General features: G+C 42.8%; 2 protein-coding genes across 5 annotated transcripts; one reads left to right on the top strand and one right to left on the bottom strand.

Annotated features, from left to right (window-relative positions):
- Positions 1 to 1,313: 1,313 nt before the first annotated feature.
- Positions 1,314 to 4,879, top strand: LOC139373215 (small ubiquitin-related modifier 1). The gene is made up of 5 exons (XM_071113436.1): positions 1,314 to 1,463; positions 2,083 to 2,157; positions 3,182 to 3,259; positions 3,387 to 3,458; positions 3,739 to 4,879. The coding sequence occupies exons 1-5, from the start codon at positions 1,452 to 1,454 to the stop codon at positions 3,805 to 3,807; spliced, it is 306 nt and encodes a 101-aa protein (XP_070969537.1). The 5' UTR covers positions 1,314 to 1,451; the 3' UTR covers positions 3,808 to 4,879.
- A 1,951-nt stretch (positions 4,880 to 6,830) lies between these two features.
- On the bottom strand, positions 6,831 to 10,115 carry LOC139373216 (frizzled-7-A-like). Of its 4 annotated transcripts, XR_011627546.1 has the most exons (3): positions 9,769 to 10,115; positions 7,430 to 9,539; positions 6,831 to 7,033 (listed from the first exon to the last, which is right to left on the bottom strand). XR_011627546.1 is itself a non-coding variant. In XM_071113438.1 (2 exons), exon 2 carries the CDS (start codon positions 9,420 to 9,422, stop codon positions 7,743 to 7,745), a length of 1,680 nt encoding a protein of 559 aa, XP_070969539.1. In that variant the 5' UTR covers positions 9,423 to 9,434; positions 9,769 to 10,115; the 3' UTR covers positions 6,832 to 7,742. The 4 variants fall into 4 exon arrangements, 2 of the variants coding, with proteins under 2 accessions (XP_070969539.1, XP_070969538.1); XR_011627545.1 differs by lacking the exon at positions 9,769 to 10,115 and having other exon boundaries at positions 7,430 to 9,609; XM_071113438.1 differs by having other exon boundaries at positions 6,832 to 9,434.
- Between the last annotated feature and the right edge of the window lie 4,183 nt (positions 10,116 to 14,298).

Raw genomic sequence — 14,298 nt, forward strand, 5'->3', positions numbered from 1 at the left:
AGTCAGACATTGCTCGTCCTAGTATTTCTATATTTCTTAACTCCATTCTTTGACTTTAGATTATTGTGTATTGTTGTGAATTGTTAGATATTACTGCACTGTTGGAGCTAGGAACACAACCACCCGCATTAACGTCTGCTAAATATGTGCATGTGACCAATAAAATTTGATTTGATTTGAGAGATGCCTTTAAAGATGAGAAGACAATCACTAACCAATACATATTGGGTAAATCCTCAAGGACATAAGGTCACACAACCTTCTGGAAAAGCATAAACCTGATCTGAATACAAGTTTTGGGTGGTTAGGTAAGGGCATAGTGAGAGAGGCGGGGCTGTTTGGGAAGGAGTTCAGCCCCCCTGTGGCGGGTACTATGCTGCCTTGAATATACTCTATTCACTGATGGATCTAAGGACCCTAAAACAAGGAGGACAGGTGCAGCTTTTAGTGTTCCTGAGTTTCAGGTGGCCGTGACAAAAAGAGCAACGGATCATTTATCCGTTTACACAATGGAGTTGCTGGCCATACTCTTGGCTGCAGAGTGGGTGGAGGAGGTGAGGCCAGACAGGGTAGTCAACTGCTCTGACTCGTACAGCACTGACGAGCTTAAATTAATTTCTGTCACAAAGCAGACAAGATGTCTTGTCTGAGATTTTGCAGTGCCTGTTTAGGGTGAGACAGAGGTGGTTATTTGTGAGGTTCCTCTGGGTACCAGCTCATGTAGTTGTAGCGGGGAATGAGGAGGTGGATGTTCTCGCCAAGCAGGCTCTCTAGCATCCTAATGTTGATAAGGACATGTTAAGCATAAGCTAAGTGTTAATAAGAACAATGGTTAAAAAGAAATGTCAATGTGGAACAGGGAGGGAAAAGGAAGAAACCTGTGTAAGATCCAGGAAAAGCTGGGGGGCAGGGATGTCCTCAGGTTGAGAAGAAGGGAGGAAAGTGTAATCACAAAGCTGAGACTGGGACACACAAGGCTCAACAGTTCATTGAAATTGGTGGGAAAACACGTAAACACAGTCAGGAAAACATGGGGACAGTGGAACACATGCTACTTCAGTGCCAGCAACATGGGAGGGAAAGGGGAGTAATTATATTTAAGGAGTAATGGTGTTGAAGAGCCAAGCTTAAGTGAACTGCTGAGAAAATCTTCAGAGGTGTAGTGTTTAATTATGTACTTAGTTTCCTTAAAATTAAGGAGACGAGAATAATTGGTAGAATTGAGCACTTCCCTGTCTTTGGTCCACACTCCAGTCCAGCTCGGGGCGGTAAAGCACCTTAAAGTTGGTTCCCAACCGCCATATAAATACCACAGACAAAGAAGACTATTCACTTTCCGGGTCAGTTTATTAATGGTACCTGCTTCTCAAAACAGCAAGAATCCCGAGGCCGTGTTTACATTTTTAACTTAACGTTTTGTGGAATAAAATAAACATCACAAGAGCAATACCATGTCAGACACGGTAGGGGCACGGTTTAACTAACGTCTTGCTTGTCTGTGAATTGGTTGAAGAGACAATAATACTTGAGCAATGCTTGCTAGCTACGTTAGCCGCTATGTGGGCCGAGATGAGTAGTGTTTGCTAACACAAGCTATCTAGCTAGCTACTGTAGGTAGCTCGATCGAAAACAGTGCCACTGGCTATGCACGAACGGTATGACATTAGGTTTTACTTTAAAAAAATGTAACTAGTTATGTCACATGGCTCTCCATTTGGTATACTACGTAACCCTACCGGCAGGTAGCCAAGTGTTGGGCCAGTAACAGAAAAGGTTGCTGGATCGAATCCCTGAGCGGACAAGGTAAAAATCTGTCGTTCTGCCCTTGAACAAGGCAGTTAACCCACTGTACCCTGGTAGGCCGTCATTGCAAATAATAATTTGTTCTTAACTGACTTGCCTAGTTAAATAAAGGGAGAAAAACAATTCTACAACTTATTCTGTTTGGTGACCATGGAGGGATTCATGACATGTTGACAGTGCAGTAGGCTGTCTGACTATGCTGATGTAATGTTGTATGTACATGTCAATGGGACACTTTTCTTACAGGAGTCTAACGTTGTTCATTTCTGTATATTCCAGGAGACAAAACCCTCAAGTGGAGATGGAAGTGAGAAGAAAGATGGAGAGTACATTAAACTGAAGGTGATTGGTCAGGTAAGAGAATATGGAGAAGTGTGGATGCATCTCAGACAGGAGAGTTCCCTTCCTTGCCTCTTCCTTTGCTAAATGTGTTTAATATGAAAGGACACTGGGGGAGCCATAGGCCTTTTCTCATTTGGGCAAAATTCTGTACTCCCGCTCTCCTCCGCCCTCTCTCCTCGGGAACTGATAAGTGGTCGAGGAGAGTGTCAATTCGTTAGTTGGCAAATAGAAGAGGGTCCTCCCTTCCTCGATAGCCTCCTTTTGGCAAGCTAAGATTTGTATAATTTGCTCATTGTTCATTCTGTGGCAAAAGTGTATCCTACCGAAGTCCTTCGAGGATGAGTTTTGAAATCTGAAACCTGTTTGAATAAGCTATTGTTTTCTCAAAGGAGAAAAGCATGCAAACATTTTTAAAAACATATGCTACTTATCCTTTTATCTCTAAAATGTCTTTCACAACTAGCTAAATTCATTTTTTATCACTTTTTACATTTATTTGGGGATTCCGCCCTGTAAATATCATTTGCATGATGACACACCATTAGTCTCATTTCATACAAGTGCATATCCGTCCACTTTCCATCTCCTCGCCGCCTCCTGGATTACCTTTGATTACCTTTTTCAAAAGGCGGACGGAGGAGAGAGTAAAACCAATTGAGAAAAGGCCACATCCTGGACTTGAAAGCATTTTAAATGGGAATTCTACATTGATCTTGCTATTTAGTCTGGGACTAGTGTACTAGGATCTAGTGCAACTCCAGTCCTCGAGGGCCTGATTGGTGTCACACCTTTTCTCCATCCAAAGCCAACACAGCTGATTAATAAAATTGCATTCTAAACTGAAGATCATGATTAGATGATTGGAGTCAGGTGTGTTGGCTGGGGCAAAACTGTGACACCAATCAGGCCCTCGAGGACTGGAATTGCTCACCCCTGATAGTGTCTGGGAAAGTTCCCCTAGAAGCTTGGCACACAAGACTGAGTTGTGTTCACCAGTTAGGCAAAACAAAAGGCCTAATTCTATCTTTACTTTCAGGACAACAGCGAAATTCACTTCAAAGTGAAGATGACAACACATCTAAAGAAGCTAAAGGAATCATACAGTCAAAGACAGGTAGAGTGGTATAGTTATGAAGCCCAACGATTGTCCCATCTCATTTTGACAATGTGGTCAGAACTTCAAAATTAATATCTTCATGTTCCCAATATCTGATGCAACCATGTGTGATTCCTTCCTGCAGGGTGTACCAATGAACACCCTAAGGTTTCTTTTTGAAGGACAGAGAATCTCAGACAACCAAACTCCCAAAGAGGTACCCCAACCCATCCCTCTTCCCTTGTATCATCCATACAACCACTAGCCTGCGTGCCAGGCTGTTTCTCTGGCCAAACCCTTATGGAATGGCAATTCCAGACATGAACAGACTGGCACCCAGGTTAAACAACCACCACTGTGTCTCTTGAAATAATAATTTTGTAATTTATTACATTTTTTTAAGTGACATTTCAATTTGTTTTTTGTAAACCTTGAACATGCTTGCAGATAAACTTTCCCCTGCATCTATGTCTGACTTTCTTTCTCTCCCTCCCCAGCTTGGAATGGAAGATGAGGATGTAATTGAAGTGTATCAGGAACAGACCGGTGGACTTTGGAATGATTAGACTTGCTATATATTTTTTTCTCATTTAGAATTTTGTATGTATTTTGCTTTTGAGCTTTGCACCATCTGGATCACACACTCTATTGGGGCTTCCATGTGCGAGGGCACAAAGAACGACTGTGTTAGAATGGATAGACGATCTGTTTCCTCCTTTTAAACACCTCGCACAATCATTTCTTCTCCCTCCTTTACAATGCAGGCAACATTGTAGTGCAGACAGTGTCATAGCTGAATGTCCCCCTATTGAGAGATGACACGCATACAATGACTGGTTTTCTCTAGACTCTGCTGCACACGCCTCTTTCGCACCTAAAGTTGGAATATACCACCTATGAATGCTAAAGCATTGTTTTGAATCTGTTTAACAATCCCAGTTTCCTACCATAATGAATATGGTCTAATGATATTCAAAATATAAACTGTTTTTATGATCATGGTGTATATTTTGCATCCAGCATGTGCGTAATAATTATTCATGTCGGGTTCCCCCAACTGGTGGGATGAATTTTGCCCGTGGGTAATTTTATTTTCCCACGGGCCAAAAACATTTTTAATTGTTGGACATAAGACTGTAAAAACACCAGCAAGCCTGCTACAAGTGATTTTAATTTTGGATATCTGTTTCAAAGACAGATATGTGATCATATACAAATGTAAGCAAGGCTTGAAATGATTGTTTTAGTCAAATATATCTGGGTTTCTTGGGGTCAATTTGCAGTCTACAAATAATTTGTAATTATGTTCTGGCCCCTTGACCATCTGTTCCAAGAAAAAAATCAGCCCGCGGCTGAATCTAGTTGATGCCTTTCCTAGGTGTTCTTTTTATTGGAATTATGTTCAAGTTCAGATAATCTCAAGAGGTTAAAGTTTCACTCTGTTTAATCTCTGGCCTCTAATTGGACTGAAATATTTTCTTGTTTGTCCTTTTATCAAAATATGTCTTGCTGTGTTGAACCACAACAGTAGCCACACACAGTAAAGTCAATGCAACAAATTACTCCTTGTGGAGGCATTGATCCGGATGGTTTGAAGCAGATAACGTTTCTTTTTTTGAATAAAATGTTTAACAAAAACAGGACTGATAGTTTCCAATTTTGACACATGTATACCATTGCAGACCAAACAATAATGTTCTGAATTAGGACTGCAGGTTGGATTCCTGTCCACCAGAGTGCGCTCTCGCCATGTTTATGACAAGGAGTGAGTATTTATTTGACATCTCACATTGTGATACATTTATGAAAACAACTTTGGCCATGTACATAGTCACATGCAGAGGCAATTTACAGTGCTGCCTATCCTCCAAGGCCTTGGACAATGGAAAAAGCGAAATGATAATCTTAAAAGAAATGTCCAGTTGGTTGTGATTAAAAAATAATGTTGGTTGGAAATGTCACTTTTACTCCAATATGTAGCAGTGATGCTTCTCAATGTATGTTTACTCACTATCTTAACTGGAAAAGGCAAGTGTGGAACTAGAGAGGGAGGTTCCTCATGCGTACATCGCTGCAGACGGAGCGAATATTTATTTGTAAAGCGTCCGATTTCATGGAGGCCCAGCGAAGGGAGAATGGCGTGGAGTCTGAAGGGGGGAAAGGAGGAGGTGGGGGAGTAGAGTCAATGACCAGTGACAGGGTAAGAGAATCAGCAGAGAGGGTGGGGGGCAGAGAGAGACTAAGGGTCAGGTCAGTAAACTGTGTGTGTATCAGTCCCAGGGTCCAGGCCCTGGGTTAAGACTGCCTGGAGGAGATCTGGTTTCTAAACCTGGGATACCTCACAGTGGCAAAACATTACCAGATGTGGGCCAGCCAGGAGACTGGGGGGGAGGGGATGGTGTGTGAACTCACGATATGAAGAGTGAACGTGTCTCTGCAATATATCAACTCAGTTACAGCCTTATGCTTATGCCATTGTGCTCGCAGAACACAAAGTTGCCAAAATTTGTGGATCCTGACCCACCCAACCGTGACCAGTTACATCACCTTATAAAAATGTGAACCACAGCAAGAGATAATGACCTAAAATTAGCTTGAGGTTTTGTCGGGTTAACGTGCAAAAAGTCCATACTCTTTCAATCAGATTACGTTGACTGCAGGCATCTGTCCTTGATTGGAGACTGCAATATCATTTCGGTCTTTGCAACAGTTTTAAAGCAAATAAGACAGCAATAGTATGTTTCTCCCCAAACATTCTTCATATTGTTCAACAAAATCATGTCTGCTTGTTGGATTAAGTACTCTTTGTTTTCCGTTGAACACATGCAACAGTAGCACGGTATAACGCACGTTTAGGTGACTATTGTAGGTCTACTGACACTCCAGTTGAACACAACCCGTAATAGATACAGAACAGATGATGCAAAATGTGGCCTAAAAGAAAACGTCTTTGCTACACTCCGCCCTGTCTAAAACACACAACCAAAACAAAAAGGGGAGAGGTGAACTCAAAACAAGGAAAGCCAAAAAGGAGATCTCACATTTCATCAGGAAAGGAGGAGATCCGCTCAAGGCAGTGTGTTGAGATTTCCTGTTCGTAAGTTTTAAGGGCAAATCCCCCTTTAACTCATCATGCTAGTTATTTTTTTTTTCTACAGAAATACCATATCTTTATCAATGGCTCTGATATATTGACCTGACACCATTGGAGAGATACTATTCCACAGGCAAGCAGAGTGAGTAGAAGTTAGACCTGGAGGATAGAACAGGAGACGACCAGAGAAACCAAATAACAACATACTGTATAACAGGGTAATGTGTCCACACTACAGCCTTTATAGGGAGTATTGTGCAAGCAGATGGTAAAAGTAACTGAGGACATTAGGTGTGGAATTGTTGATATTCCAAACTATGTTAAAAACAGAATCTCTAGGCCTTCATTTACCCTTCTTTCAACTCATTGGATACGTTTTAGGAAGTCATCACAATCTCGCTGGTTTTACATTGCCTCGTTCAATGATTTGTTTTAGACAAACATGTGCTTAAAGCATCCAAAAATGAACAGCAATGACGTTCAAGTGACAGCAGGTTAAAAACATAATTTTATTCTGTGAAACTGTACAAGATACAAGCCATATTGCATTAAGAAACATCAAGTAGAAACAGCAAGATTATAATTCTTATAAATACATATGTTCTTTTGAAAAAGAGTGAATTAATTACAAAATGTGGCCTGTAACGTGGCAATTTAATAGCAACATCTTACAGCTAGATCACATCCCAAATGGCACCCTATTCCCTATGTAGTTCACTACTTTTGACCAGGGCTCCTAGGGCTCTGGTCAAAAGCAGTGCACTATATAGGGAATAGGGCGCCATTTGCGACATATAACACTATACACAACTAAAATAAAGTGAGTGTGTTAGACATTTCTCTCTGTGCCAAGATGAATGTTCTCAGATGTCTGCAAGTTAGTCTAAAAGTAACAGCCACACGTAACAAAAACGGGCACAAAAATGTAAAAAGTACAGAAGCAAGGAATGGAATGCAGATTCCAAAAACCTTTGGAATTCCTCGCAAAACATAACACACATCATTGGTCTTGTCAGACATTAGCCCTGTATCCTTGGATGAGAAACTCACTTCATAATACAAAATAGTTGAAGACATATTGAAAAGGTAATGGCAAAACAGACACTTTCATTGTTGCTGCTGTTACATCACTGGGTGGCACATTGTGGTTTAAATGAGATTATAGAATGTTTAAAAAATGTTATGGGGGTTACTGAAAAGTTACCCCCCCACCCCAAATAATGAACAAATGTTCAGCCAATGGCTCATAAGGTCGTCAGGAGGGACATTCCCAAAGTAAAAGTACTTTTTTCAGAGTTCAATTGGCCTATGTCCAATAGGAGGTGGGAAGGGATATGCTCAGTCGGTTGGATAAAAAAATACAAATTAAAACATGTATAACTCCTCCACGTTAACCTTCTAGAAAGTTCATACTGTCGTCTCTCCTTGGTTGCTGTTACTGAGCCGTTTGTAAAACCTGCACCAACTCTGTAATGTTTTCCCTGACCAGATCCAGAACCCGGACGTGATGCCCACGATCATAGTCATCAGGTACTTGATCATGAACACCGTGAAGTCCGGGGTCATCGGGGCAAAGTTGTTGGCCGGGCACGGCACCGCGAAACGCTTACACGTCTGCATGTGCCAGGTCTTCTCCCACTGGTCGCGGAAGGCCTGCTCGTAAAAGTAGCAGGCGATGACGATGGTGGCGGGGACGGTGTACAGGACGCTGAACACGCCGATTCTCACCATCAGCTTTTCTAGTTTCTCCGTCTTGGTGCCGTCGTGCTTCATGATGGTTCTGATGCGGAACAGAGACACGAAACCGGCCAGGAGGAACGAGGTTCCGATGAAGAGGTAGACGAACAGGGGGGCCAGGACGAACCCTCGTAATGAATCCACGCTGTAGATGCCGACGTAGCACACCCCTGTGAGAAGGTCCCCATCCACCTGCCCCATGGCCAGGATAGTGATGGTTTTGACAGCAGGCACCGCCCAAGCCGCTAGGTGGAAGTATTGTGAGTTGGCCTCGATGGCCTCGTGACCCCACTTCATTCCAGCAGACAGGAACCAGGTGAGGGACAGGATGACCCACCATATGGAGCTAGCCATGCCAAAAAAGTAGAGGATCATGAAGAGGATGGTGCAGCCCTCTTTCTTGGTGCCCTGGGCCACCGTCTTGTAACCGTCCTCTTTAAACTTGTCTATGCAGACCACTTTATCCTCCAGGAAGAAGCCTGCTGTGTAGGCCACCGCCACCATGAAGTAGCAGCCTGAGAGGAAGATGATGGGCCTCTCCGGGTAGCGAAACCTCCGCATGTCTACCAAGTATGTGAGCACAGTGAACAGTGTACTCACGCAACACAAGATAGACCAGATACCCACCCAGAGTTTGCCGAATTTCAGTTCCTCCTCGCGGAAATACATTAGTCCGTTGGGCTTGGTGGACTCGCATGGGGCACCACAGTCTTTCACCCCCAGGAATTTGTAATTGAGGTAGGTTGGGACCTGAAGTTGTAGGGGACAGGAGAAGGGCTGGGCAGCAGGGCGACCGATGTTTGGGGGTAAGGTCATGAGCTCTGGCAGGTTGGGAGTGGGGTCCGAGGTAGCGATGTCCGTGTCTGAAGTGTTTTGACCCACACAGATCTCCCCAGCGCCGTGGACGGGGAAGTTCTCGCAGCGGAGTCTCTCTGGCCATTGAAACCCGAACTTGTTCATGAGCGCCTCGCAGCCCTGGCGTGCGCGCTCGCACAGTGATCGGCATGGGGGGATGGCCTGTTCTAGAACTGTGCACACCGGTGCGTACATGGAACACAAGAAAAACTTAAGGTCCATGGAACACTGGACCTTCACGAGCGGGTAAAACTGATGGACCTCCAGCCCCGCATCCTCCTGGTTTGTGTGTCCCAAAAGATTCGGCATGATGGTTTGATTATAGGCAATGTCCGTGCAGAGGGGAATAGAAATTGGCTGACAAAAACCGTGTTCTGGTATAGAAATGCCTTTCTCGCCATGATACTGACCAGTACACGGCTCCAGCAGAAGGCAAACAGTCACCAGCGCGCACCCCGTTATCCAAATCCACTCACAGGTTATCCTTACCGCCATGATAGCAGCCCCCTGTGTTCAGAACAAAAAAAGTGGCTTAGAATATCACCCCGGAGCTGCAAAAAGCCCAAATCAAACTCAGTCCACAAAAAGGTTGAAATGTCCTCTCTTCTCCGTCTATATAAAAAGGGAGAGGAGCCTAAAGTTAAAACAAAGTTAAATGCTTGAAAAATGCCCTCGGTCGCTCTCCCCACATTCCTTATGCCAGTGTTCATAGAACTCTCCAAGAAAATGGAGGATTGCTGGTGAGGGATTTTTTTTATTCCAATCAAACCACTGAGAACCTGAGAAATTCCAATAAAGAGTCGGTTTATTTTTTGTTGTTGCAGTTCGTTCCTTTACTGACCTGCTTCTTCGTATTGGAAACAACCGTATGACTTGAAAATGGAATGCGTAGACTAATTTCTTCCAGATTCCCACAAATCTTCGTTACATCACATTATAGGTTGAAGCAAAGTTGAAGTCTGCGAAACCTCATGGTTTTCCATCTCGCCTTTACAACTCAGCCAATGTTCAGCTCGAGGCGCATTAGTAGGCTATCTACTACGATGAACCCGGCTCAAAGTCTGTAGTAAAAGTCAAATCTCTTCAAAAAAAAAGTATCCTACTCGTCAAACTAATTCTTCCCACACCGCTAAAACCGTGATCTGCCCTTCTGGAGAAACTTGCCAGATTGATTCCCCACACCATACTGAGTTTGATCGGTTTCTTGGTGCCCACACATGCGTCTTTTTAGGGGCGCCTTGAAACCACACTTTCTCCACCAATTGAATGATTTGTTTTCTCTCCCATCTCGTCATTGATTGGAGTGAATTGAAGAGGGTGGAGTTTTATGCTATCTTCAGCGATAACCTGGATGAGCTTTTTTTTAAGCTGATTTGCTACTCAATTAAAATGGTGTAGAATATAAACGGTTTATATCAAATCGTTTTATATTCTATGTTGGGAGCGGGCTATAGATAATTTAGGAGACATTCAAGCATTAGAAGTTGAAAAATAACATTAGACCACCTCTTTTCAGCTTCTTAGACCTACGTGAAGTAATTTATGTTCTTTTGCATGCCTTATATCTCACTCTGTTTGTCAGGAAAGTGTCCAGGGTTAAACTCGTAAGCCAGGCCTGTGACAAAGTAGAGCAATAATTGTAATATTTATGGTATTGTTAATTTCAGAGTGGAGCCTATAGTTTCTGGTAAATCATCTTGGTTTATGGACTGCAGAAACTGTCAGGCAGCCAATAACATTTTAGTCATGGACTTGATTCTCCATTAAGTATGTTATAGAATTTTGCACATGGCTTATTCATCAAATATAATTTTAAGTTGTTTGTTGAGTTTTTCAAAACAAATGTCCTTATAATGTAATTCTTGGTGAATGTCAGGTCGTTTTCTGGATGGTGCTAGAGATGGCCTTGAATGCCAGTGATAGAGTCAAACTAATGGGCTGCTATTGTTGTAATGACCGACGCTGGAGATGAGAAGCAGGTACGGGGAGTCAACATTTATTCAGGAACAGACAGGTAACAGAACAGGAACAGCGTCAGCACACGGGTAAACAACGACAAACAACAGTTAATGCCGAAGCCGGGAACAGAGCGGGGAACCAGACAGATATAGGGGGGGGGGGGGGGGTAATGACAGAGGTGATTGAGTCCACGTGAGTCCAGTGATCGCTGATGCGCTTGACAGGGGGAAGGCAGGTGTGCGTAATGATGGTGGTAGAAGTGAGTAATGCTGGGGAGCCTGGCGCCTTCGGGCGTGACAATTGTATCCTATTGTATGGTAATGTATTAATGTTAATAAAAACATTATTCCTAAACATTTTTCACATTTTCATTTTGATTGGATATCTTCACACCCACAACAGGGATTATCATGAGATAGCAGCACATAGCCTATATGATGTAACCATGTGATGTATCATTAATGTAGTTACATAGTAGTAGTCTATCCTCTTAGAAAAAAAGGTTTCAAAGGGGTTCCTCAGCTGTCCCCATAGGATAACTATTTTGGGTTCCATGTAGAACCCTTTCCACAGAGGGTTCTACATGGAACCCAAAAGGTTTCCACCTGGAACCAAAAAGGGTTCTTCAAAGGGTTATCCTATGGGGACATCCAAAGAACCCTTTTAAGTTCAAGATAGAACCTTTTTTTTCTAAGAGTGTGAGTCTAGATTTTCCCTACATGGTTTTCATGAAGCCTGCTGTTTTGTATTGTGTGTGTAATATAATGACTGTTGGTTTTCTGTAGAGATGGTGGTCCACTGCGTTGGGAGAGCTTATAGGGAGGAAATGCCTTGATGTTTCCCATCCAGCATATGGATTTGCTGTTGCTCTCTCTCTCTCTCTTTATTTCTTTTACGTTCTGTATTTCAATCGAGGCTCCCAGAGCAGAGAAAGCCATACCGTACTACCCCTCCCGTCCTCCCCCCCGTTCCCCTCAGAGAGACCAGCAGAACACAACCCCCGAGGTCTGAAAGTACAGCTATGTATTTATACCATCCCTCTGAATCTATGCAGCAAACCATATGGGAATGTTTTGGACTCAGGGCTGAAAGCAAGCTACATTGAAAAAGAGAGAGCTCTGTGTGTGTGTGTGTGTGTGTGTGTGTGTGTGTGTGTGTGTGTGCGTGCGAGCGAGCGTGCGGGCGGACGTGTGTGTGTGTGTTTATACCTCGACTGTCACTGCAGTTTATCAATGGGCCCTGCTAGCCTAAAGACTACCACTGTTCCCTCTCCTATATGAACACATTATAGACCTTAACCCCAATCTCCATCTGTTATGAATGACTATACAGATACAGTCTTTGTAATCTGTTATGAATGACTGTACAGACACAGTCTTTGGGATCTGCATAATACACCGTATCTAGGGACACACGCATGCTGATTCACGCTGTGGACGGTCAATCTAATTGGGTTTTATTCACCAGATAATCTAATGTATTGTGTCATTATAATGATATCCAATTGCTACACCACTATTTATTATATAGTGCACTACTTTTGACCAGGGCCCATTTGTGACGCAGACTCCAGGTGGGTGATGGTTTTCTTTAAAAAGCTCTGTTTTTGCTCTGCTCTACTGGCAACAGTGTGTTATACCTAACACTACGCTGTGGCTGCTACAGAACCTAAGTAGGTGGCCTCTCCGTTTTGCCATCCTGTGACTGTTGATTATTACCAGGGAGTGAGAATGAATATCTCGCTGCTAAATCTTGAAACATTGATGGGAAATGTTGGTGAGAGTGCCTTTGTCTCTATTGATTCATGTAGAGTATGCCAGAGCTTGCCAATACTTTCTCTTGCGCACTGTTCAAGCAGTGTATTTTAATTCCATTCAACCACAACAATACGTACACTACTGGTAAAAAGTTTTAAAACACATACTCATTCAAGGGTTTTTCTATATTTGTACTATTTTCTACATTGTAGAATAGTAGTGAAGACATCAAAACTATGAAATAACACATGGAATCATGTAGTCACCAAAAGAGTGTTTAACAAATTCTTCAAATAGCCACCCTTTTCCTTGATGACAGCTTTGCACAATCTTGGCATTCTCTCAACCAGCTTCATGAGGTAATCACCTGGAATGCATTTCAATTAACACAAAATCCACAACACAAAATAGAATTTGTGGAATTTCTTTCATTCTTAATGCGTTAGAGCCAATCAGTTGTGTTGTGACATAGTAGGGGGGTATACAGCCCTATTTGGTAAAATACCAAGTCCATATTATGGCAAGAACAGCTCAAATAAGCAAAGAGAAATGACGGTCCATCATAACTTTAAGAAATGAAGGCCAGTCAATCCCGAAAATGTCAAGAACTTTGAAAGTCTCTTCAAGTGCAGTCGCAAAAACCATCAAGCGCTATGATGAAACTGGCTCTCATGAGGACCGCCACAGGAAAGGAAGACCCAGAGTTACCTCTGCTGCAGAGGATAACTTCATTAGAGTTACCAGCCTCAGATTGCAGCCCAAATAAATGCTTCACATAGTTCAAGTAACAGACACATCTCAGAGGAGACTGCATGAATCAGGCCTTCATGGTCAAATTGCTGCAAAAAAAACACTACTAAAGGACACTAATTAGAAGAAGAGACTTGCTTGGGTCCCGGAACACAAGCAATGTACATTAGACCAGTGGAAATCTGTCCTTTGGTCTGGAGTCCAAATGTCAGATTTTTGGTTCCAACCTCCGTGTCTACTCATGATCATTTCCCACTGTAAAGCATGGAGGAGGAGATGTGATGGTGTGGGGGTGCTTTGCTTGGTGACACTGTCTGTGATTTATTTTGAATTTAAGGCACACTTAACCAGCATTGCTGCCACAGCATTCTGCAGCGATACGTCATCCCATCTGGTTTGTGCTTAGTGGGACTATCATTTGTTTTTCAACAGGACAATGACCCAACACACCTCCAGGCTGTGTAAGGGCTATTTGACCAAGAAGGAGAGTGATGGAGTGCTGCATCAGATGATCTGGCCTCCACAATCCCCCAACCTCAACCAAATTGAGATTGTTTGGAATGAGTCGGACCGCAGAGTGAAGGAAAAGCAGTCAACACGTGCTCAACATACAGTATGTGGGAACTCCTTCAAGACTTTTGGAAAAGCATTCCAGGTGAAGCTGGTTGTGAGAATGCCAAGAGTGTGCAAAGCTGTCATGAAGGCAAAGGGTGGCTATTTGAAGAATCTCAAATATAAAATATATTTTGATTTATTTTAAAATAGTAAAAATAAAGAAAAACCCTTGAATGAGTAGGTGTTCTAAGACTTTTGACTGGTAGTGAGTGTAGTTATGAAAAAGTCAACTGAAAAAGAAATAGCCATCTGACGAAATGGAGAGATTAAGTTTAGCTGAACTGAAGAAC

This window comes from Oncorhynchus clarkii, chromosome 18 (genome assembly GCF_045791955.1).
Source record: "Oncorhynchus clarkii lewisi isolate Uvic-CL-2024 chromosome 18, UVic_Ocla_1.0, whole genome shotgun sequence".
Lineage (NCBI taxonomy): Eukaryota > Metazoa > Chordata > Actinopteri > Salmoniformes > Salmonidae > Oncorhynchus > Oncorhynchus clarkii.

Bases quoted from the DNA above. Each gene is read 5' to 3' on its own strand.
- LOC139373215 (XM_071113436.1), top strand. The intron at 2,158-3,181 runs GTAAGAGAATAT...CTTTACTTTCAG, and splicing joins AACTGAAGGTGATTGGTCAG to GACAACAGCGAAATTCACTT. The intron at 3,459-3,738 runs GTACCCCAACCC...CTCCCTCCCCAG, and splicing joins ACAACCAAACTCCCAAAGAG to CTTGGAATGGAAGATGAGGA.
- LOC139373216 (XM_071113438.1), bottom strand. From the start codon at position 9,422: ATGGCGGTAAGGATAACCTGTGAGTGGATTTGGATAACGGGGTGCGCG.